The following is a 26,498-nucleotide window of genomic DNA, read 5'->3' as shown; positions in this document are numbered from 1 at the left end:
ACTCTCTGCTTTCAGGTCATTTAAAATTTTTAGTGAACCTCAAAATGTCGGTTTAGGATTTCCCATGCTTTTGCTAATATGAAGGAACATATTGTGTTTGTATTGTGAACAGCAATGTTGACGTAGCATTGCAAACGTAATGTCTGCTTTCAAAGACGATAGGAAGAAGATAAATGCTGCTTTGAAGCTCAAGAGGTCTTTCTGTTTTGTATTGTGAAATCCATATTCCACTCCCCGTTAGTGACACTGGAGAGAAGGGTACTCGGATCAGTTTTGCTGCTGATCAAATGATTGGCCAGGTCGGAGAGAACGGCCTCCTTACCTGGCTGACTCTTCTGGTGCTGATGTATACAGCACAGTGGAAGAGACCCAACGCATGTGCACACTCCTGCTCTCTTTGGCTCTGGGCTGCTTTATTAATGAGCTGTATACACATTTCAGATTGAAACCTCACTTTCTCTGTCTCAGAAGCACTTAAACTGAAAGATTGACTCTCAGCTAGCATCAATAGATCAATCAATGTCCATGCCACCATTTGCTAATTCTCCTTTCATTCCAACCCATTTCTTTCACCCTTGTGGAGCTCCTTCCATATGTCCTTTTTATGAAAAAAAGAGTATATTTAAGAAATTGCACAGGCAAATATGTACTGACATTAGGTGTTTGTAGTAAATCTGTCTCCAGATTTGAGAATTGTAATGGAAGTGCTCATACTAAGAATATTAACCAATATTGTCACTCACTGTCTCGAGTTTGTGTTCACTAGCTAGCACGTACGTAGGCGACTGATGGGAGGCGTTTGACCCCGTTTACTGCAGTGGTGCTGCTCAGTGTAGATTAAACTTGCTCTGGGTTTCCAGGTGTGAATTTGTATAACTGTGTGAGCGTGAACTGGCAGGTCCTGAAAACAACATCCATACTGTAGATGTTGTGACATACAATGCACAGGAAACTGAACCTTAATGAATAAGTATAATAATAAGTATAATAATACAACCCCCTGAAGAACATACGTTCATTGACACGAAAGATTCAACATTAATTTAATCAATTGACAGCCATGCAAATTATCCTATTGTGTACATGTACAACATTTGTAAAATGCAATAGTGTATTTTTGACTTTCATTTAGATGGGCAGGGTTAGGAAATATATAATTTTGTCATTTGATTAAAATGATTATATTATTCAAATTACACTTAAGTTAATATGTGTACTTAAACGACATGGCCATTATTTAAATTGATGATCTTAACACCTGTTCCTCCAACTATATACTATAGATTTTGTTACATACAATGTTCTCGTAATCTAATAATTATTGCTCTTCTCATTGTGTCAATTTCTCCAACACAGCACTGTTGGATGAGAATTCATTATATTGAAAGTAGGTATCCAAAATATGAAATACATTTAGATATTTCTTCTTCGGAAATGAAATAAGAAAAGTAATAAATATTAAGAATGATCATCAAGGTAGTATTCATCCATCCCGTCTGTACACGTCATATAATCAAACAAACATAATAAGGGAAGAGAATTTCTTTGCTTTCAATTCTTTAATTTAAATCTCCAATATCCCTGTCCTTCCCCATCATCAGGAAACAGGTCTAAACCATTCTAAATAAGTGTGAACCTTTTTTGCCCGTCCTTTGTAGCTACAGACCAGATAATCCAGAGCAGAAATGGAAGCACAAAAATAGAAATAGAGAAAGATGAGCAGTGATAAAATGAGAGGTTAATCAGGGACTTGTCGGGAGACAAAGAGAGGGCAGTTCCTCTGAGAGTTGATTCAATGTTTTCGGGATGCTGGCTGGTATCCACAGCTGTCTCGTGCACGATACGTGCTCTAGATATTTGTTACAGGGCCGCTCGGAGGTCCGTCTCTGCCCTCTCTTAGTCAAATTGGAATGCAATGTGTGTGTCCTTTTTCTGCATCTCTGGTAACTGCCCTCATATCTGTCACTGTTTATGAGTTTGAGTTGGCGTACGCGCTGTGTGCACGAGACTGGAAGTGACTGTCTCTGCCAGTGAGCGTGTGTGTCTTAGTTTTTATAAATCCTATCTACCAGCTGCAGAAGTGAGGCAGTCCTGCCTGTTGAGGTTTGAACCACCTGATCTCAGTGGGAGATGAGTCCCAACATGTCCCGCAGATATTCTTAATGACGTGAAGTTTTTCTCTCCACGTGAAGCATCCTCCCCCACCACATTTTAGGAAAGGGATATACTTGATCTTCTTACCTCCCGCGACAGCTCTCTGTTGTCATTGAGCTGTTGCATTGACTCCCACAATAGTTTCCCAATAATGCCCGGCACACTGCCAACCACGAGGAACCTCTGTTTTGGTTTAGTCAATCATCCCTTATCTCCCCCCGTGGTGCCTTGCTCCCCCTTCCTCCCCCAGGAAATAATGGGGTCCACGGTTCAGTGGTGTCTGCAAACACACCATCCATCATGACGCTGTGCTGCGCTATATTGTCAGCTCTTACCAGCACGTGATGTGTTAGTGTTATTACGGCCATGCAAACACTCACAGCACTCTGGCCTCTCATTGCAACATTGCTTCTGAGTTTCCACGAATGCTAAGCATCCTGCTCATACTCGCAAATCATTTTAATATCATCACTAATCTTTTAGTGATGACCTTTTTTTTTTCTAGCTATCTGACTTTCAGTCTTGTTTTTCTGCTTGCACTGTAGAAAACATTAATTTTAATGAATAATAGTGTTGCATATGCAGCCTTAAATCAAATACAATTCAGGCAGTGGTGTAAAAAAAATGATTCATCTTGATATGTTTCAATTATGTTTGAAACAAAATAGGTCATAATAAGTCAGTTCACTCAGCTGCTAACAGGAAAACCTCATTAATTCTTTGGGAATTGACATTTAAACAACTTTATTTGCACTTGATTTGTCAAATTTCTCTAGTTTACTTGCCTTAAGAAAAACATGGCAACATAAAAAGACTTAGTGACTAAAGACTTATGAGTGTGGGTTCTGGAAATCTGAGACATTATTGCTGTTATCAACGACAATATCTCCCATTTTGAGGGATGAGTAAAACAAACAAAGGAGGGGGTACCAATCTGGAAAGGGGCAGTGGGGACAGAGAGGCCCATTGTGAATGCTTAGGAAGATGGTACAGACAGCAAACTATATTTAGTTTTAATATTGACCAAGTTCATATATTTATACCATTATTCCTGACGTAAGGGGGGTGTAACAAAGCATTCATCCAAACACTAATAAGCCCTTCGCCAAACCAGTGCACTTATGTTATTACTTATGACTGATTTCATGACAAAAACAGCAGCAAAAAGGGTTAAAATGCAATTTCACTAACATTTAACTGCCGTTGAGACCTATTTAACCTGAGCTATTTTAGACCAAGACACGGTATATTATTGTGGTCGTCAATTCAAACTGAAACTAATATTTCCAACAATCGATCAAGGCTCTAGAGCAGGGGCGTCAAACTCATTCTCACCCTGGGCCACATCAGCATCATGGTCGCCCTCAAAGGTAAATGTAAAAATATATGTAAGCACATTTTTCTGTGACTATGACATAAATCCATTTAATTTAGGGTTAAGAAACCCACATTACTCTATCAAAGATCAAACTTAAAACAGAAGAAAATAACAAATACAAAGATCAAAAGCACGTTATTATATTAACTTTGTTCAAAGCTTTTTTGTCACATTTGAGAAGGACATAACTCTGGTCCAACAAATAATTGTGAGCTAATAAGAACATGCATGTCTGGAGCAGTGGTTCTCAACTGGTCTGACCCACCATCACCCATGAATGACCTTCCAAGATCCAATGTGAGGAACATTGTAAACTTCTCAATTTGATCTAATAAAAATCAAGTTGAGAAGTACAGAATATCACAATATGCCAACAACAACAAAAAGCTAGTTAAAATATTCCTTTTTACACTCAATTAAAAATCAAAAAGACACAAGGTAATATAACTTCAGTCTTTTTTAACAGACTCAGTGCTTTCATGCACAAACATAAAAAAAAAGTCGTGAATGAAGCGAACTATCACAAATAGTCCGGTGTAAACTCATGCAAGTAAAGCGTGTTGTGACGCAGCATTGAGGAGTGTGAATAAACGGCATTCTGCTGCATTAAAAATTCCCTTCAAAATAAAAGCACAAGACTATTTTTTTTGCCCATTCAAAGGCCCACTGAAAACGGGTCCGCCCCAGTGATCATGCCTTTCATGCCTTTCAAGCCCACATACAATGACGTGGCGGGCCGGTTCGGCCCACGGGCCTTGAGTTTGACACCTGTGCTCTAGAGTTTCCCTTGTTTGTGATACTCTTTCTATTAGAGACTACCCACAAACAGAGTCAAAGATGGAGGAAGCGTGTTGAATAGATTCAGACTGTGTGTGTGTGTGTTTGTGTGTGAGATATTTCTCTGGGTTGTAAAAGTTAATTGAAGATGTCTGTGGGAATGTGGAGCGACACCAGGTTGAGCAGCGCTGCCAAGGCGCCCAGCAGTGAGCTGACAGGCGTCACAGTGATGGTGGCAGTGGTTAGATTACCTGACCAACTGAGGATGGGCTTACACACACTGATACACATTTAGCGAACACTCTTCTTTTAGGCTCCAAATGAAGGTCGGGCTCAAATCAAATGTAAAGTGTCTGTTGCATTCCTGTGTCTGTGAATGAGACGGAGAGCGAGAGCATGTTGGAATCATCAGAGAACACGATATTTTTGATGGTTCTCAATTATCCCCTTTTTTCATTCCTGAAGATTGTCCGCATCATCACAGAGTTCAGTTGTTTGAATTGGAGATTTTCAAACACCACATTTATTTAGTGGTAATGTAATGAGGCTGTTTTTGTATTGCTGTATTTCCATTCTTTCCTCGAATTTGATTAATTGTTTAAGGTTTCAGTATTTGTTTACTAATGTGTGTGTGCGTGCGTTTCCCCAGTATTGGGAGGTGCCTCGCTGGGTGGCAGATCAGCTACTTGCAGCTGCTTATCTGGCCCAGGTGGGTCACGGCTGATACCTGCCTGAGCCACGCAGAGCAGCTAACCTGGAAATTGATGTTTCACATCAGCGACCACCTTTCCCTGCTCCGTCGCAGGGAAGCTTGGAGTGAGGAGGGGAAATGCTTGTGTGTGTCTGCAGTCTGTCTGTGTGTCTGTTTGTTTGAATGAGTCAGTTGGATTCCCCCCGTCTCTCTGTGCCCATTCGAACACGCATGCTACAGCTAGTGTTGTGACTCAAGCAAAAAAATATTGTTGTTTGTATGTTGCCTTCTACCTTCTTGCTGTGACACAAAAAAAAAGATCAGTTTTCCAATTCAACGCCAAAGATTTGAGAAAAAGGGAAAATTACTTGTTAAGGAAATTGACTTGACCCCACTAAAAAAGTGTCCTGGGACATGCATAATGTTCTGTATGTTACTTGGAAAATGACTTCCTGCTGAGAGAAGTAACCTGTAATAGAGCTCTTTCACCACCATATTCCGTTGTTCCCTTCCATTATAAAATTTGTGGAAGACCAGTGGCCAGACCAGCTGAATATCCTCTTACTGTCCTTTCCACTAGCAAGTGCTGGGATGTAACTCGCTGTACTAACAGAGCAGCATTTATAAACTGAAGTGTGTTTTAGTGACCACAAAGCCAAGATCAGTCCCACAATAGCAAGATTGCTAAACTCTTTGAATTATTGTTCGGATGAAATGCTGAATCAGCTTATATTAGACGCCTTGAGGCTAATACCAACACTGGTTGTCTGAGGCTGGTGTGCATTCTATGAGGAAAGGTTATATCGTCCTTGTCTTGAAAGCTGACATTTGTTCTCATAAAGGCCAGCATGCTGGTGCCAGATAGGATTAATTGACAAGTGGGGTGCCTGCACTATGTGTCCCCCATTTACAGACCAGTCTCTGGCTCAAACCCGCTTGCTTTTGTTTTTCTGGTGTCTAGATCTCTTTGTCTTCTCCACTGCTGGAGAATGATGTCACTCTCTCTCTCTCTCTCTCTCTCTCTCTCTCACTCTCTCTCTCACATTGTGCTGCCGGTATGTCACCATGCTCTGTGGCGATGCGGGCTCCTGTAGCTACTGCCTTTTCTGCAGATGTGCATGTGCTGTCAATTTAATGTTTGCACATATTGTGTTTTGGTCCCTTTAGACCAAAACACAATATGTTTAGATGTTATCTAAATCTGTGCATGTTAGCTGTAGAGCGGTGATAGGCCGTGAAGGCATGTGTGTTGTGTGTGGCTTTGCACACGAGTGGGAGGAGAGAGTGGTTTTTAAGCTATCTCCTCTCTCTTATCTCACAGCTGAGAAGGTGTTTGACAGTTAACAGGTCTCCTTAGAAGCACATATCTTTTTTTGTATTCTTCAAGAATAAGACATGCCTTTCTGTCGTCTTTGCATCTCTCACACTCTGCCCATCACACACATTTGTTCTTTCTCTTCCTCTCTCCTATTTGTTTCTCTGTGAAGCACTTTGTCTCCAGTGAGAAGTTTCAGATTCTAACAAATCCTCGGCTTTTCTACTGTCGGCCATTGAGATACTGTGGTTTTTATTAACTGTTCATTTCCCACTGATTCCAGCATTCAGATGGCCAAACAAACTCATCCGCGGGACACTCCCATCGTGCGCTGCCATTTTTCTACAGCAGCCCAGAACAGACACTTGCTCTAGCAAGAGCCTTTCACATTTTATGTTATCTGAAGGTGTAGATGCCTTTCGAAACCCGGTATTAAACGGGCCCCGGTGCAAAATAATTAAAGATCGTAGTATTGATAAACCTCAATGTTACTGGTGCTATTTATTAATTTTTTTTCATGTTTTGCTATCATTTATTATCACACTGCAGCATGCATGTGCGCTGCTCTTTCTGTTGGGCTACTCCACACACACACACATGAAGGTGGCCGCTGTGGTGAAGTGAACCCGGTGAAGTGGATGATTCTCAAGTTTACAGCCACTACGCTTGTTACTGTATGTGCAATAAAATATTTGCGAGTAAAAAGCCAATACTTTATTAATACATCTAGGAACATGCAAAACTAAATTGAAACCTAATTCAGTCGTCAACCTCCTTTTAAGTTTGCACAGCATAAGCGATCGGTCAAAAGCTTTTTACTTTTGTGTAAACTGTGCCGGCTGAGACGAAACAGCCAGGTGGGCAAAAGACTGATACTGACGGATGTCTGTGTTCTTCATTCAGAAAATGTTATTTATTTCATTTATAATTGTTCCCAAAGATACAGTATACCCATCCCTGCATGTAGTTCTCCCGACACGCTTGGAAAGGGAGGGAGGCGGTTGAAGGGTATTCAGTTGATTGCGATCTGCCACAAACCACTGGATGTCACGCAAACGGACACACTGTCCCTTTAATGCTTCACTCTTTCCCCCTCATATTGACAAAGGAGGTCAATTGCCAATTTGCCAATGTCTTTGTCAGGAAACAATATTAATTTTGGCTTATTAGGACCTGAAGCTAATGAGCGCTTCAGATAATGAGTCCATTTAAAATCCATAAAACAAGTGGTGTTTTACGGGATGAGAAATGCTGTAATGGCGGAAGCCGGACATCAGATTTAGGCAGCACCATAGCAAACAATCTGGAGACACACACACACACACACACACACACACACACACACGAACACACGCACACACACACACACACACACACACACACACACACACACCAACCATCCGCTTTAACTCACCCATCACCTCTCTCTCTCTCTCTCTCTCTCTCTCTCTTTCACACACACATACTCTTTGGACTCTGGCATGTCTGCATTGCAGCTGAGCGTTTTGGACAAGATAAGTGTTAGGAATGGAAAGGGAGGGAGAAATGACAGGAAGAAGGTAGGAGGCAGGTACTTTAGGAGGGAAAAGGGTGAAGGAAAGGATGAGACGGAAGGAAAGAAGCAGGATGAAATGATTGGGAGCTGGCAGAAACTGTGTGCATGGAGGTGATTCAGACACAAAAAGATGGGAATAGATATTGGCAGAGGGTGAGATGAGGGTGAGAGGGGCTTCACAGCAGATGGGCATAAGAGAGTGAGATGAAGAAGATGGAGATGCACTAGTGACTCTGCCCATATAGATAAAGTCCAGCTGGCCTTGGCCTAGTCTGGCCAGTCAGTCAGCTAGATGAGCTGGGCCAGACCAGGATCCAGCATGCTAGTGTGGCGTATATGGAGCACAGTGCAATTCTACAACTGTTCCAACATATGAACTGCTGAGAAAACACAGAACGTGCCATCATAAAGCTGTCTATAAAAAGGGAATGGGAAATAAAGCAGCAGCAGCGGCGGCTTGATGCTAGTCTGCATCCACTTGTCACTGGCAAGTGGATGTGGGCTACTGAACCAATGTGGCCAAGTCAATTGTTATGCTAATTCTGAAAGACATATGAGACAATTTAACAAGGTATCAGGATTTCACATTTTGCCAGTGAAGATTTTCTGATTTGAAGCGGCAACATCATTTGAGAACTGCCTGTTGCAACAACAGGGTTTTCCCTGTCTGTTGAAATAAATCAGAGCCGGCCAGTGTTTTTAGTTTTTAAGTAAAAAAGTATATACCTGAGCACATGCATCGCAGGAACAAAGCGCTGCTGAACAACAACGACAGTGAGAGATTAAAGAAATTACTTTTTCTATGCAAGATTGAAGATTTCATTTCCGAGTTGCTTGTGCACCATTTAGTATTCAAATGATAAATAACAATTCAGTACATTTATATATTCATGTATTTATTTAAGTCAAGGTTGATGTTGCCTTACACATAAAATAATGATCTTGAGGCATACAGCTTATTAATTAAACACTGGTATCGGATCGGTATTCAGTATTGGCTTCTATCTAAAGCCGAGGTATCTGTATCGGTCCTGAAAAACCTGGACTGGTGCGTCCTTATAGATAACGTCAAGAGAGTTTAGTTTTGTGAATTCATGTCAAAAACTTGTTAATCACGCCCTGAAATTGTAATTTTTTCCCATAAATGTTATGTCAAGTTATGTATTCTTAAATCTTCGTTGGCTTCATAAAATCCTCATCATTAGTTGACTTCTTAAAATTCTAGTATGAGTCTCTGGTATTCAGTGAGGGTGACAGATATTCTGATTGGGAGCTGTTGTATTATCACTGAAAATAAGATGGGAGCGTACTGTACATGCAGCCTGTTCACTGTTTGAGTGATGTGACGAACATCTTGTGAATTTTCAAAGAACATGCGTTTTGGGAGCTTTGTGATCTCTCTGACAGTAAACTGTACTAAAATTGCTGTCATTTATTTTTGAATAAACCTGACGAGCAGTTCAAATCCAAAGGTATTGTCACATTAAAGCATCCCTGCCCTTTTCCTCGCCCTCGTCCAAAACGGTGAAACCACTGCGGATTCTCTGAGCTCTCACGTATTTGATATAGTTGTATTTGTCGAGAGAGGAAGCCCTTTTTTTCTGAAGCAATACTCCACACTCTCCCTTCCAATGACAGCCAGTGCCGGGGGTCAACTCTGAGTTGCCTCAACCCCGTCTCCTGCCATTCCCCAACATCCCCATCTCCATCCACACGGCAAAAACAACATCAGCCCTATATTTCAGGAACACACGGGCCAAATGATAAACATGTAAACGGGGGAGGAAAGGGGAAAGGCCAAAAGGGAGAGGCTTTTGTCTCAGCGCGAGCGTGTGTGTGTGTGCGTGTGTGTGTGTGTGTGTGTGTGTGTGTGTGTGCATGTGCGTGTGTGTGTGTGTGTTTGTTGCTTCACAATGAAGGTGGCATGTTCCATTACCCGACCATGATTTAGCGCACTCTCAGGTAATAGTCAGCCCCGGTGAGGTCAACAGCGGGCCAGTGCTGAGAGAGGGAGTGTGTGGAGGGGGAAAGAGAGAAGGCAAATAACAGAATAAGAGAAACTGAGGTGAGCAGCAACATCGGATGAAAAGAGCAAGAACCAACAGAAAAGGAAAGAATCGGGCAGGCGGCACGAAGTGCCAGTGTTGATGGACATGTTGGCATGTTGGCAGGAGTGGTGTGTTTGTTTGGCTGGATGCATGTGTGTTTGGGGCGGACGTTTGCTTTTGTGACAAAGATGGGCCCAGACTGGCTCAGCCGTCACTCCAGAAGCCCGAGTAGCGCACAGCCACCTGTCCACTCCTATCAGTGTCCCTCTGTCTGGCCTCCACAAGCAGGAGGGAGCGTGACGAGTGGATGACGAAAACAAAAGAGAGGGAGAACGTGTGTGTGTGTGTGTGTGTGTGTGTGTGTGTGTGTGTGTGTGTGTGTGTGTGTGTGTATGGGGGGGGGGGGGCAGCAATACTGAGATGGGATGGAATAGAAAATGGCAAGAGCAAAGAGCTATCCTGTGTGATCGGAGAGCGAGCGGAGCTGCGTGTGAATCTGCAGTGACAGGTCTGCCGCTCCTCACCAATGTGTGGGATGACTCGTCCGCTAATGTCCTTCACTGTCCTCCGACTTTCGCAATGTGATTGGTTAGTCACAGCCTTGTCACTCAGTGTTTTCATCATCTCACCATTTGGGTGTATTAGAAAGCCAATTCCTGAGCCGGACATCAATCACGCACGCATCGTTCGTACGCACCTCCTTCGTTCACTTTGGACGGAGCTGAATCGTTCTCATCGTTTGTGGCGCAAATGAATGATTAATGTCTGGACAGCAGCGTCAACCCCAAATGGACTCATGGTGACCTAAAGCAGGGCTTTACTTTGCCTTTAAAGTGTACTCTTACTTATAAGAAACTAACCATGAGTACTTATGGCATATCAAACATTGTACAGCATCACAGGAATCCCTTTGATGCATCCTTTCCGCAAGCTTAGGAGAACAAAACCAAACAGACGGCAGCCTTTGCTTTGGTCTTTTTTTCACAAGGTTAAAGCTCAGTGAGTTTTGGGATTTTAAGCTACAGATACATAAACCTTTTTGTTTTCGGACAGCCATGGACACTTACAGTAAATATAGCCTAAATGCACAGTACATACAGTAATTGTGTGTCGACGTTTGCCAACACATATCAGAGTTATTCATGCTTTTTGAAAAAGAAATGTGCATATGGTATGTTTCTGAGAACACTCTGTTCATTTAAAGGGTGTGTAGACACACACACACACGTGTTTAGGATGCGTGTGTATTTCTCACAGGAATGGCTAAAGGAAAGGCAGAGGGTGTTCGCCTCCCATCCGTGACAGATTTAGTCATAAATCTGTTGGATTAATACGCGGCCTCCCAAGGACTCTCACGGCGTGTGTTGTTGAAACACAGGAGTCACTTAAAGCCAGACTCCAGGCACTATTTGTCTTCGGCTCTCTTCCCCATCACGGTTATTGATGTCACACAAACGCGCGCGCGGACACACGCACGCACGCACGCACGCACGCACCCACACACACACACACACACACACACACACACACACACACACACACACACACACACACACAGAGAGAAAGGAGAGAAGGCCGGTGAAAAAATAGAGAAAATTAGAATTTTTTAATGTTATGTTTCAAAGGAGCTATTAAATTTAAGGATTTCTGTGAGATAAAGTAGCTTTGTTCCAACAGACAAATATAACTGCCTTTTTAAAGAACAACAATTGTAATTTATACCTATTATTTGATAAGTAAATTGTACTAATCTGCAGCAGCTGTGTCAATTTGAGACTATGTTGCATTTGTTTATTTGTGCCACAAAGACATGAAAACATAATCAGTGAGCTTTTTCTTTCTTTCCATCTTTTTTTTGTATTACTTTCTGTCTAATTGACCTCCCTGAGGAAAAGAATTTACCGACACTCTCCATGGCTGTCTTCGTCCTACGGGGAAATACACTGTAGACTAAATAAACTAAAAACAAAACTAAAAACGATAAACTAAATCTGCATGCATCCTCTTTTCCGCTATGAAATATGCCCCCTGAACAAATACACCTCTCTTTGTATGGAAATAGAGGTCCAAGCACTCAGTTTCTGGCCACAGTTTATTTCCACATCCAACTGGCTTCCCGGAAGGAGCCTGAATCTCGAGACATTAACGCAGCACACGGCACCGCCGGCAAAGCAAGTGGTGATGAGTTCATTTCCACTCCTTTCCATCTTATTTGTGAAGACAAAAGAAGAAAGTTCAATTTGTCGTGTGTTTGACTGGAGGTGAGGGAGCAAGTTAATGCATGTGCTCCAGGAGATCTCTTAAAAGGATGAGCCTGTAACAATGACTTAAATCCCCTGATGAAATCTGACTCGTGAATCAAAGTGCTTCATATGAAGTGACTGCAAACAGGGCCCCCCCTACACCGGTACGACTGCAGAGGTGCACTCAGCCTGATCAATGCAAATGTTCAGCACACAGTTCCACTCTTCAGTCCTTAGGTTAAATACCACGCTCATATTTTGGTGCTCTGTTATGGCCACAGTAAACAGCCATAGTCCTGTTTGTCAATGTAATAAGAGTATAGGGGTATTTCTGCCTCCCTATCGTTTTATGTATGGAAACAAGCAGATGCCGACACACACTCACTCTCTGTAATAGCGAATAAAAAACTGACCTATTTGGTTTTTAATGGCGCAAAGTCAATTAGCGGGGCGTGGTTTAAAGTGCTCCCTCTGTAGCGCGCTCCTCTCCTGTTATCCCAGGCCTGATCTGCGGCTGAAAGGTATAAAAAGGTTTAGTCACACTCTCATTATCGCGACTCATCTGTGTGACATATGTGAAGGCATTCCTTTTTTCTTTTTTCACGTGGTCATCCATAAAGTGACAAACGCTGCACTTTAAAGTAGGGAACAAAATGCAATGTTCTGAATGAGCTCACGCTGCCAGTTCGCTGGAGACAGGGTTTGGATTTTTGATGAGAGTGATTGATGGGAGGCAGCAAGGCTTCAACTTGGTGTTGCTGATGTGTTTGAAGGCTCTCTTTGTCAGTGAGAGACAACGCGGTAACATGAGTGGCATCATACTGACTCATCAGCCTACTGATTGGATGACTTCAACCCCGAAGCTCATTTGCCCTGCCTCAAGACAATACATCAAGTATTTATACCAAGCAGGTCAAGAATCCTCTGCCCCGTATTCTAATTTCTTTCTTTTTTCTTTTTGCTGCTCTTTTGGTCGATGGCTTACTGAACCCTTATACCCATTGAGCCTCTGTGCACCATAAAATTCAAAGCTATAATTCACAACATGCGTGAAATTGCAGTCCTGACAGTGCCTGTCCCACTGAATCAGCGCTCAGATGAACGAGAGGTCTGAAGATGTCACCCACATAATAAACAGGGCTTTGGCCTATAGCCTCTTTTTCTTTCTCCGTCCTGTAGCCCCAGGGCAGGGCCGAGCCTCGTCCCCCGTCTACCACGCGCGACTCCCATCGATCCAGCAGGGATTGATGTCCTCCAGCGGCTGATTTAGCGCCCCCATTGGCTCCCTTGCGTTCCCTAAAAGATTGGGCCGAGTAAAACATGCGGCGGTGTATAGGTTAGCAAGTCCTACTACTTTTCTTCTTCTCCTCCCCCTCACTTTCAGTCTCCGGCCTCTCCGGTCAGTTTGCATGTTTTATGGCAGTGCGTGTGTTTTTCATCCCTGCCACAGTGAAGCAATGATGTTTTGACCTGATGCCGAAGTTCTACTCTTATAACTTTGGGAATAAATGTGTTACTTAAGTCAAAATACACAACATTAGTCACCACCTCGGCACCTCTTCCTATTAATTCCCCTTTTTCCTGTTAACTCTCTCCTAACTCATTCTGCTGTGCTTCCTTTTCATGCCTCTGTGCAGGCGACAGCCGTGTCCAGAGGCTTTATGTTTTCAAGATGTCCGACTCATTCTTGCGAACGTGATATCTTGCCGCTGCTGACTTTCCACCCATTTAAGCCCTAAATGCTTCCAATGTTCTCTTTAGATTTCCTCTAAGGTATCTCCAAAGTAGAAGCATTTTAGTCGACCAGTTATGTATTCTGGTTTGGCTTCTTTCAATTTAATATTATTGATCACATCTATATGAGCTGCAGAAGTAAATCAATTGGAAAATTGTACTTATTGCCTTATTTTATGCATTCAACTCCTTTTGAAATATTTGGAAACAGGGTTCTAAGAGGCTCAGTAAAACTGTGTGGATTCTGGTACCATCAAGTCTATTTTTTAATTAACCAACAGGAGTCCACACATCTCTAAAGGGTTCTGGTTTGGCCCTCAGGTGTCTCTGGCTTACCATGGTTTTCTGACATGTAGCTCTGCTTTGGTCGCTCTGGTTTGACCTTACTGTCTGAATGCAGAAGGAAAATTGAGGATTCAGTATTCAGGGGACAATGGGGGAGAGAGAGGTGAGGTAGTCCTCCAGCCCATCGCTCTTGTCATGAGAGCAGTGTTGCAGAGTAGAGGAGAAGGGGAGGGACAATGTTAATGTGCACTGTATCATTCATAACAGTAATACTGGCATCACTTGCTGCTAAATAGCATCATTTGTCAGGGAAAGGGCTTGGTGCCACAATGTTACAGATAAGCATGAGAAGGATACCTACACACACACACACACACACACACACACACACACACACACACACACACACACACACACACACACACACACACACACACACACACACACAGTAGACTTAATATTGTTTTACAATACTTGGGGAATATTTGTGATTACAGCAATACTATAACCAACAATACTTTGTACCCTTACCTCATTTGAATTCTGAATCTTCCCAGAACCCTGAACCCAAATACTGACCCTAAAACTAAAATTGACCTCAACCAAACTTAATCCTGACTTAATGTAAATTCAATTAAGCCTCAACCCCAAAGAAATCCCAAATAGGCAACGAGAATATCCTCATCTTTCTGTCATACATTTGAGGATATTACATCCTTGTTATTTATTCAAATAAAGTCAAACACATAGTCACACAAGCATATAAATGTCAAAGTTCTATATCTCAGACAAATTCGTTTTTGAGTGCAAATTAAATGATTTTCTTTACCTCATTGCATCATTATGCTTTGACAAGGCATGACCAAAAAAAAAACGATGACTCCAATGAAATGCAATCGGAGAAGATGAATAGAAATTGGAGTTAATTCATACATTTAGCAGTACCTAATCTTAACTTAATAATATTCCGCTGCAGACTTATTCAGCAGATGTAGACATATTCTAGCCTCCAGTCCAGCACATGGGCCAGATAATCTCACCCACATGCCTAACGGCTTGGTCTTTTCACAGTAGAAGTTAATCTTCCGCGCGATTGTGGCGCTCATACATAGTCTTAGTTTCAAATGATTTGGTTATCATTCATTTGTTATCCTTCGCGAGAGGGCCGGAAGGAGGAGGGGAAAAAACCCCAGTTATTATTGATGACTATGAAGTAAAATGCTCAATTTGCACCGTCTTCAACCAAATTATAACTCATATTGAAAGCAGCTGAATTTGCATAAATCTCATTAGACGCAATGAGAGGAGTTCATAAATCGTTATATTAATTAGTCATTTTTGCCTCCCTTTCATAGGAAATTGGGGTGTATTAATAAACCTAGAGGGCTGTGTGATTTGTGAAGCCTAATTGGTCGTTGTGTTAAGCATTTTGGTGCGCAAGCGACAGGCTTGATTTTAGTTTGGCCGAACCTCGATGGTCTGACCGAGTACCTGTAGGGAGGGAGAGAACATGGGCGTGTGCGTGCGTGCGTGCGTGCGTGCGTGCAATCTGGATTTAGTCTCTCGTCCATCCACTCATATTCAATACCCTCTTATTTCTATTTAGTTGTGAGGACTACAGGTCAGTGGGATGTCTCCAGAACTACAGTTTATCTCTACTTGATATACTTTTAAATGCATGTCTACATTTTAGCTGTATGTATGTTGTTGTATGTTGGTGTTCTCTGAGTCAAAAGAAAACATGATACATGTTCATAACCGCTGGGGTCCATTGTGTGTGATTCATATTGATATTAGCACAACCTCCCCTTCAACGCATCACGATACCCTTGCCGGGCAGTTTTACTCTTGACAGTAATGAGCGTTGACCCTCTGTGTTGAGGGGTCTCCATGCTGTCCTCCATGCCTGTCCATACCCCCGCCTTGCCCTTCTTGACACTTCCGTCCAGCATGGTGGGTTTGCCGGCCTAATGGAGCTCCACCTCTGGGTTTGATTAGCCAGCCTGTCTGAGCTCTAGTGTCTGTGACGAATGAAGTCTATGAACCACTGCAGCACCAATTAAAAACCCTTCCCTCCTCTCTTCCCTTGCACAGGCTATTGGGTTTGTATGTGCTGTGTGTGTGTGTGTGTGTGTGTGTGTGTGTGTGTGTGTGTGTGTGTGTGTGTGTGTGTGTGTGTGTGTGTGTGTGTTGTTATGCATACAAATGCAGCTTGCTTTACCCACATGACTTTAGTTCAGTGGAGGGGCAAGTTGTCATAACATCAATATTTGCCCTGACCCTGCGGGTCAACTTGTTTTCTCCCTTTATGTGTGTGTAAAAACAATCTAACACTAGCATTCAGACAGGTAACGACAATAATGTTTCTTAAAATAGAAACGCCTCAGAGTAAGACATGCGTGGAAATGTTTATTATACCCGTAACATGTCCTTTCATGTGAGTAGAAGTAATGGAATCGGAGTGCATTTGCGATCTATTGCTCTTTATAATAGTGAATATGAGGTTATGTAGCCAATTAAAGATCTTGTCAGGCCTTTGACCCTGTGGGACCCCTGACCTTTGACTCTCCGTCTGGCAGGTTCTTCAGTGGCCCAGCTGAAGGCATCTGATCCTGAGGGGGAACCTCTCATGTATGGCGTTTCAGGAGAAGAGGCCATGAGGTATTTTTCTGTGAACAAAGACACTGGCGTGGTCTGGCTCCGACAGCAGCTGGACCGTGAGGTATGAGCACCGAGCAAAACACTCACGCGCTCACACATTACCAAACCAATGGCATTACATAAAAGTAAAGACACTCGGGGCAATTTTGAAAATACGAGATGTAATGTAAATGATCAAATGATGAAAGAGCAGCGAAAATTGTAATACTCTTTAGCAAAAGGGATGAAAAGGAAGGATTTTGAGTTCAGAGTGGGTCTTTTATGTCTTTTTAATGCTTTTCTGCACAGCTCTGTTGCACCACGTGTTTAAGCTGATCTCTGTCTCCGACAGGCCAAGTCCGAGATGCAGGTCGAATTCTACGTGAGTGACATTCAAGAGGTAAGAGAGAGATTTGCACTGTGATCACAGTTATGACACCTCCCGTCACACGCTGACACCTGGATATAGATATAGCCCGACCAAATGTCACAGAGAGACCTTCTCTCTCAGTTCTTCTCCCTTTCAGTCCCTTGCTTTCATTCACATCCTTATTTTTCTCTTTCGCACATGTAATCATTCTGACACCTGTCTCACCCTTTAGTTACTGAAACACACTGACGTTCAACCTCCTCTCCCCCGTGGGTAATCTATCACACACTTGTCCCTGTTTTCTTTCACTCTGATTCTTGGCTTGTTGTGGCTAATACCCATTTTCACGCAGCACCGTTCTCTGACAAGTAACTTGTGGAGGAGGCTTGGGAACAGTTTCACCAAGGTGTTTCCTCCCCCAGGTGGTCAAAGACACGGTAAACATCCAGATTGGAGACGTGAACGACAATGCGCCAGTCTTCCACGGGCAGCCTTACACCGTGCACATCCTGGAGGTAAGGCTGGCAGAACGTTGTTTCACCTATTAACTTATTGTAGCCAAGCTAGTAGTCCAATAACATGACGCATCTCTACCTGCAGACAATGAAAAATCTATCATTTGTACAATTGCTACATTATTCCTTGTTTTATGATCCTCAAAACAATGATGCCGGTAGAAAAACTAACCATCCCAAAAAAATCATTTGGTCACACTTTATAATAACCGCACGCTATGAAGCATTATATAATACTTCATGTACAAATGGTGAGTCCATCATTTATAAAGTGTAGAACAATGCTTTATAAATGATGAATTAAGTGTTTACTCATACTTAACTAATGCTTCATAGCGTGCAGTTATTATAAAGTGTTACCAAACATTTCCTCACAGATATCTACTGTAAAGTGCTGTGATGAAACAGTGCTTTGACATGAAATGACATCTCAATGTTGTAACTGTTGTAACGACAGTTAAATCCAGCTTGTGGTGTTCATCAACAATTGTGTTTTTGGTCTTTAGCTGCACCTGCGATCTTCCCGTGATTTGAGGAGTTGTATTCTAGCTCATATTTAGAGAGTGAGCACAGCCTCCCTTTTATAGCAAAGAAAAACACTCACTGGCTCACTGCAGTGAAGACCTCAATCTCTTTTCTCCCTTCTCTGTCCTCTCCCTGAATCTGCTACCTCCCTTCTCGGCTCTCCCTTCTCTCCATCTTCCTCTCTCCTCTTTGCCCTCTCCCTCATCTAATCCTTGATGGAAGTAATTGCCAGAGTGGAGTGGAAGACTTCAAACAGGGGCTGAAATCCACACACACAAACACACAGACACACACACCGACACGCATATCTTGTTGTTTATATTGAGCACATACCCCTTTTTGAGTCTTCACCAAATCTTCAAAGCCACTGGCTTTTCCTCTCCCCAATCCATAAAGTCAGTCAAATAAATGGGAGAAAGAAGGACAGTTAAGGCGAGGCTGTTTAGACCACCCACCGGGTTCTCTCAGGCCAATGCAACCGCTGCTCAGTTGTGTCGGACTCGCATATAGTCTACATGCAGACTTTCCAAGGTCTGCAAACAATAGGCTTCAGTTTAGCCTCCGGGAAAGCCATTAAACAGAGCTGTGTTTGACCCTCACATATTCACTCACATATTGTTAGTTCCCTTGCATCACTCAGTGAATTACTGCTCATGTCAGTCCTGTCTTCCTGGTGCTTACAGAATTTAGGCCTTTTCATTTGAGCCAATGTGCTTGTGGCGATAGATCAGATTCTTTAAAACACTAGACACAGCAGTGAGTCTTGTATCATTGACATTTCGCTGCACTGAAAAGAGATGGAGCCTGTCACAGTGAAAATGAAATATGAAAACCGTGTGTATGTGAGCAGAGTGAGACTAATGCAGGTGGAATGCATTTTTTAATTTTTTTCCCCAAATCAACTCAGTTGTTATTTTTGACTCTCTTGATGAATGAGACACATACAATTAATTTATATTTTCTGTGTTGCAATTGCAAGATTCCAATCTGTACACGGGGAGCTCTTCATTGAATGCCTTCCTTCTCTTCCACCTGGAAGAGGGAGTTTTGGGAACGATGTTTGGAGTCATTTTGCTCCTCATTGTACCACGTGTTCTCTTCCTCTACCATCTTCACCTGATCCGGTTTTCCCTTAACTTTCATTCCTCCACTTTTATAGCCTCATTACCTTCATTGTGACCCTCGCTGAACCCGAGCGGGCAAAGCAAACATGCTGCTGCATCACTCCATCATGCCGTCACTCACTGGACATGCCAGAGTAACTGGAGGTTAGAGTACAATCAGCTCTACGAGATGGTGCTGTGCAACTTCATCACACGGAGAAAAAGATGGAAAAGCGTGATGGATGTGAAGGATGTCGGAGTAGTAAAAGGAAAAGAAGGGGCATGAGAGAAAGACAAAGATGGAATTTAACACAGAGATGCAACAGATTGACAGAAGCAAAGAGAAAACAACTCAAAGGGCTTTAGGGTTGTTGAAACAGAAGAATAGTCAGGGGAGGAGGTATATTGAGCCCTGACACAGCTCAGCAGTGAGCAGATGATGCAATGTGAGCGGCAAGGTGAGCAGTGCAGTCGGGGGAGTGGGGGAGAGTGTGTGTAAATGTCGTTTTAATTTGTAGAGCCATAAAGAGGGTGAAGGGGAGCAGGTGGGCTGCTAGCATTCCCTCTGTCAGCGCTAATGAGCTGGCCAGATTTACAGCATCCACACACTCAGGCAGACAACAGCAGAGACTGGATACAAGGAGAGAAGGCTATCACCAGAAATAATGTTTTGATAGAACAGCAGATGGGCCACAACCCAAATCCATTATTGCATGAGATGGAGTGAGCATGCAACATACTGAGAAGTGTTTTTCATATTCCCGAAGCGCGACAGGTAGTCCTTCTATCGAGCAAGCCCGCTATCGGCAAAATGTTTTGAGTGTGCGTCTGTGGAGTACAGAGCTGCTGTCTGAGCAACTGTGGGACCATCCATGGCTTAAAGAACAACCCTCGGACTTCCCCACTGGGAGCCGGTCTCTCTGTCAGGGCCCCTGTGATAGTATCAAAATGCCAGCATTGACAACTTCTCCAAGCGTGCTCAGTGCGTTCCATCTCCTGCGGTTCCATACGCAGCGGCCACTGACCACAGACACAGTTTCTCTCACCTGTATACTTCTGCATCCCTTTTTATGCTTTTTAAAAGAACAGTGTGTCGCATCTATTGACAGAAATAGAATATAATATTATTAATTATGTTTCTATCATTGGTTAATCACCGTTGGCTTAGAATTAGCCATTTATATCTACATACAGGGCGGGTTGTCTTCATGGAGCCGGTTGCCATGATTCTACAGTAGCCCAGAACGGACAAACCAAATGTTTTTTTTGTGTTTTTTTTTCATGTCTGCCACCGTAGCTCTGCTACAAGCTCGACCCACTGGAGAAGTTCTGTTGGCTGCAATCTGCACCCGCTAGATGCTGCCAAATCTTTGTCTTCTGTCCTACACACCAAAGACGCACAAAACACACTTTCTTTACGCCATGTGTGTATCATACACAGATACAGACTCCTCACATTCAATCATAATTTATAGAAGTCTTTCATACTTGTTTTCCCACGATCTTAGCAAGGTACAGTTTGGTTGAATTCCTCCACTTTAAATACTATCTCTTTTTATATCCTCTTGCCAATGCTCCCATTCATCGTCGCCTACAGTAGATACGCAGTGCAGTGGAATCTTGCCTTCGATAACACAGGTTATAATGATGAGCACAAGATTGTATAGTCGACTTCAGACCAGCGCTTTCATGCGGCACATAGATGGATTAAATGTATTGGCAAACAGGCAGACAGGCAAGAGGCTCCAGTTGATAAGATATCCAAACTTGATCTGTATACTGCCTCTGAGGTATGTCAGGCAAGTGAGCAAATCCCTCCTCAGCCTCTATTTTCTATCAGCCATATCTCAATGTCCCTCTCTAACCTACAGTAAGCTCTGATGAACTACGGCTGATGTCATAGAGCAGGTCTGCCCAAGGTGGAAACCCCTCAGGTGAAAGTCAGACATAGAGAGAAAGAGAAGCCCTTCAGTCTGGTCTGATAAGACATGCAGAATAAGTTTTGGTATTTGGTTTGTTTTTAAGAATGACTAATAAAGGTTTGTTTGTTCCTAAAGCTAGTAACTCATTTTCAATGACATATTTGTTTAGTGGTATACTGCCCACAACAGAGCTCCTGCTCAGTGACATTGTATTAGTGACATTGTACAGTATTAGTTGGATGATCGTGTGTTTGGGAAGTGGGTCCACTGTTCAAAGGCACGATGACGACGATATACGACGAGCATTCAAACCAGTGTGATGTTTAGCCCCAAACTTTTGGCGAATACTTCGTCCAAACAATTTTGAGATGAATAGCATAACAGTATTTCACACACACACGCACACAAATGCGCTCATATTGAGATAATATTGGCAGAGTGTGTTTGAGAGCTCCTATTACGCCTGTGAATGAGCTGCTTAGTGCTTGATGTGGGCTCTGGCAGCAAAACCGAGGCACCTGCTATTTGATGTGCCCTCTGTCGCTGTCAGGTAGAACATAGATGAATCTGTTCTATTCCTTTTCTTCTTTGTCTTTTTTCACTTCTGAAAGCTGAAATTCAATCCCTAATCTTTTATCGCCTTCTGCCCTGTATCTCGGCAGGTTCCAGCATCCAAAGGTAATTTGTTTACCAGGTTACAAATGGATATTTCTGCTCTAATGCAGCACCTCCAGTATGTGGATGACTACTGTCGTTGCAAGGATCTCTGGGATCTTAAAAGAAAATTAGTAGTGGAATATGTTTCTTTTGAAATTAGTCATGAACTATGTGTGACTTAATTTCTACACGGTCATCCTGCACACAAGCCAGCAAACGCATGCCTTCTTTTTGAAACACACACACACACACACACACACACACACACACACACACACACACACACACACACACACACACACACACACACACAGAGAGAGAGACTCCTAGAAGTTGGATTTAGCCCATAATGGTTTCAGTAGCATCTCTCCTGGTCGAGTGTAATTGAATCTAGTGGTAACTGAGCTGAGTGGTGGCTGGTTGACAGGCGCAGGTCTCAAAGAGAATTCTGCCTGACACTAAGACCCTGAGCCCCATAGGGAGGGATTTAGGGAGAAAGGGGGAAAAAATGGATAAAGTGAGAAGGTTAAATGGGAAGCAGTCAATATTTTACTCATTTTGGGCTCCATTTATACAGATTTGGTGCTAGAACCCAATTCAAAGCAAAAGTTGTGGTTTCTCGAAAGAAATATCCTTAATGAATACATTTACATTTTCTCCAGTTTACAATGGCAAATGAGAAGCTGTTCCTGAAGTCATGAATAGAATTAGCAAGAAAGTGCTTTAAGAAGTATTGAAACAGTCAGCTGTTGTGTTTTTTAGATCTTTTCTCCAGCTACCCGTGTGATTATGTCTGACAGCACTGATTAGAACACAGCACATGATCATCCTCTACAAACTAATCTAAACTCCTACACTTACGCCTACATTGCTTTTATACAATAGAAATACAGTACATATGGCTGGTTTATTTTCAGGCCCAGGATGTTTTACCAGCTGTTTTTTCTCATATTTCATGCAGAAAGAGCCCTTTAATATCAGTTTTTGCATTTCAATGATTTGTTTTCTGTGTGTGGAGGTGTAGATTCCCATCTGCAGAAAGCCACTGTAGATATGTACTGTATCCTGGGTTCTGGAATGAGTGAGTGCAGTCAAACACCTGCATGAATGATGATTCATTTGTGGACTAAAGTAAGCCTTTCAGTGCAAGTGGTAGCTTAAGTGAGTCGTCAGAGAGGATGTCGTGCCTGGAGAACAATTGTTTCCGCGCATCTTTTCCAGTCCAGGGGTTAAAGCAACAAGCACTGCCTGCGCCTCGCGTATGCTGCCACTCGTGAAGGTAAATCACCTCCTCTTCCTCTCTTTATCTTTCTGTCATTTACTTTATCCCACTGAGCATGAAGAGCACCTTGATTTGCGTGCTACGCTAAGATGGGCGCAGATTTGTCTGTCAAAATAAGCTAAGGCTCGTGTTTGTGAGTGACCATCAAAAAGTGTGTTTCTGGGGGGAGGGTAAGGTGGGAACACACAAGAAAAGACTGAGTGAGGGGTAAGATTGAAGGGAGAGAGAGAGAGCGGCTTGCACTCCCAAAAGCCATTAAAGTTTGATTCACCCACTCCTCACTCTTTGAATAAATCAACCTGTCGTTCCCTCGCTCTCCCTTTTCTTTCAAGTGTGTGTGTGTCCCACCCTTGCATCCCCACCCCCCTTTGGCACTCTCCTTCCCTCTAACACTCACTTGGCAGAATTGTGGATTCTGACAGGGTTTTGCTAACATTGAAGACAGTTGTGCATCTTGCAGTCCCTCCATATTTAGCAGCAGCTCAATGATCATCTCTCTGCCTGTCTGCGACATGAACATAAACACAAAGTGTTACAGCTGCTCTCATCGCTTTTTGCGGTGCGTATAGCGCCATGGTTATGGGTTGAAAGAAGAGTGAAGTTAATGTGTGTTATGGGGGGGAGGGGAGATGTGTTGAGCTACAAGTCGTGCCTTTAACCAGTGCTCCATTTTGGGATTATGCAAATTCCTCAACAATTCTTTTCCTCTGTCTTCCTCTGAGTCTCAATATGCACCTCCCCCTCACTGTTCCTCAGACTGTGGCCAGATTTTCCTTAACAGAGCTTTATAGCCCGTCCAATTTGCCCAAATCTGTGTTGGCTGTCACTTCCACAATTGAGATGGTAGGGAAAAAGGCATTAAAGAAAAATAAAGCATTATAAAGAAGTAAGGAAGAAAGGAATAGGAATACTAAAGAAATACTGTTGCTGCTCCCAACATGTTCCCCTCTTTCTTGTCGTACAGCGTACCTGTACAAAAGCTCGCTCTAGAGTGAAATATGATTTACTTGGATCTTTTACTCTCTTCTACAGAAAGCATGACTGACTTGGACTCATCGGGTAGTTGAAAGCCAGTTACAATTAGGGTTGGGTACCGAGAACCTGTGCCAGTATGGCACAGGTTCCAATACGTCCGGTTCCTATCGGACCAAAAGCAACGCAGATTTCGGTGCTTCCTTCCGGTGCCTGAGCCGATTTAAATACTTTTTTTTTTACACTACTCTGTAAAGTTGCACGGTATATAGACACTACTCTGTAAAGTTGCACGGTATATAGATACTAAAAACGTAGCGCGGTGCCCGCACGCTAAAAACGATTATTAAAATAGCGGATCAGAGCACACTCGCTGCTCTGCTCTCTGTCTGCCTGCATGCAGAGCGGGGCTCGAGGGGGCGGGGCTTACAGCACTCACACACACAGTGCGCGCACACAGAGATCGCTGGAGACACGAGCACGAGCTTTTGAACGCCCGTCCTCGGCTTGATGGAACAAATCTCTCCAGTTGATATTAATGATGACGTGTAGTTCAGTAAAGCAGCAGTTTTAGGATCCAACAGTGTCTGAGTTCTGTTGTCCCATCAGGCCATGATGCTTGTGCCTGTTCTTTTTTAAAATATATATTGTGTATAGTTTGAAGTTAAAAGGTTTAAAGCTGCAGTTTGAAGTCAAGTGTTTTGTATGTACTTATTTATTTATATCTATAGTATACTTTAAACAGTTCATAATATTGTTCAATTTGAAAAAAAAATTGCTTTGGCAATACAAAAGTATCGTTTCAGGCACCGTTTAGGCACCGGTATCGTTTTAAAAGTATCGGTTTAGCATCGGTATCGGAAAAAACCCAAACGATACCCATCCCTAATTACAATATGTTTTTTCGTTTTTTCTTTGCTGCTGTTACTGTTCACTTTACACCTCATATCCCACAGAGATGTGTTGCAGCACGTATGCATGACAACCACAACAAACACCTCTCAAACTAATTAAGGTGGAAAACAGATGTTTAAGCTCCATCCTAAGGCCCATCTTTGTCAAATCTCTGCTGCATTTTCGGGTAATCATTCTATTAAGTCTGATGGCGTCTTGTTTGGTACTTTGTCGTTTAGAACAAACAGCTTTTAGCCACACTGACACTGGCTGAGGGCACTGACGGTGGATGTCACACACACACACACACACACACACACACACACACACACACACAGAATCTTGAGTGGGCAGATGACTGTGTTTTGGACACTTTATGTCTAGTGTGGCTTCAAGTCCAAGCCCAAAATGTCAGCTTTGCACAAGGCGCATATCTCATAGTTTAACAGGCTGATGGCAAAGTGTATGCTTCTCACGGGGGGAAGTAGTTTGATTTTAGTAGAACCACCTTTTAAATGTTACATTTTGGACCCAAGGTAAGGCTAGAAAAACAAATCATCATAATCGTCTTAAAGGGTCGAATAGGTGATGGTACCAACTGCATCATCAGTGCTCCTTCCTGGTCTCTCTTGATTAAATATCCACCTCAGGCCTTGTGCTCAAGTCGCCTGTTCGAGAGTCTAAAACAGTATTGCACCGATTGGAAAAATGATGGGTTTGGAACCTGAGGTTAAAGTCATTCAGTTTATTAGCTTTCTGACAGTCCTCCCATGTTTTCTTGCTCTTAGTAAGAAGCATCTGTTTTCCCTGTAGTCGCCGACTAACATGGATACCAGCAACCGTCACCAAGGTCCCAGCTCATCCAAGTGAAATCGCTTTCGTCCTTAACCATCTTCCTCCCCACCCCCTTCTTAGCTCCCCCTTTCTGTGGTGTCCCCACCATAAATGCTTTGATGTATAATTGAGTTGTGCGTTGTGCTCCCTCTTACTTCACGTCTTTCTTCTGTGACCCCCTCCCCCCAGGACTCGGCTTATAGAAAAGGTAGGTTAAATGGGAAAGGACAAAAGAGGAAAGGAAGTTGAGACAGTGCTAACAGGAGGGATTTTGGAAGGACAGAGGCTACTGGATGGTAGTACAGCTATATTATAAGAAGAGTGTGAGGTACTATTAATACAAACCAGAGGCAAGATTTCAGCAGTTGCTACAAATTAATCAATAAAATGCTAATATGCAATGTTGCATGAGCGAAGGGGATTGAGACAGTCGAAGACACAGACAATCCTCGACACTCCTCTCATTGAGCACTCCATTACTTGTGTCGCGTCTCATCAATGAGATGTAATTTAATTTGACAATGTCACATTCCATTAATTGAGAGATGAGAGGGAAATTAAATTATGGAAATAACAGGTTGATATATTTGCTTTGTTGTAGGAA

General features: G+C 42.8%; 1 protein-coding gene across 1 annotated transcript in view; it reads left to right on the top strand.

The window, feature by feature from the left end:
• cdh23 (cadherin-related 23) overlaps window positions 1-26,498 on the top strand; it is a gene marked incomplete at both ends in the record, with an annotated part of 149,104 nt that overhangs the window by 6,678 nt on the left and 115,928 nt on the right. Inside the window, 3 exons of the mRNA XM_079229992.1 lie at window positions 16,760-16,902; window positions 17,173-17,220; window positions 17,613-17,705. Coding sequence (XP_079086118.1) covers window positions 16,760-16,902; window positions 17,173-17,220; window positions 17,613-17,705 — 284 coding nt within the window. The remainder of the gene's footprint in view (window positions 1-16,759; window positions 16,903-17,172; window positions 17,221-17,612; window positions 17,706-26,498) is intronic.

This window comes from Taurulus bubalis (genome assembly GCF_910589615.1).
Source record: "Taurulus bubalis genome assembly, chromosome: 14".
NCBI classification, from domain to species: Eukaryota; Metazoa; Chordata; class Actinopteri; order Perciformes; family Cottidae; genus Taurulus; species Taurulus bubalis.
The sequence above is the reverse complement of the archived record's forward strand: the minus strand, read 5'-3'. Positions and strand labels throughout refer to the sequence as shown.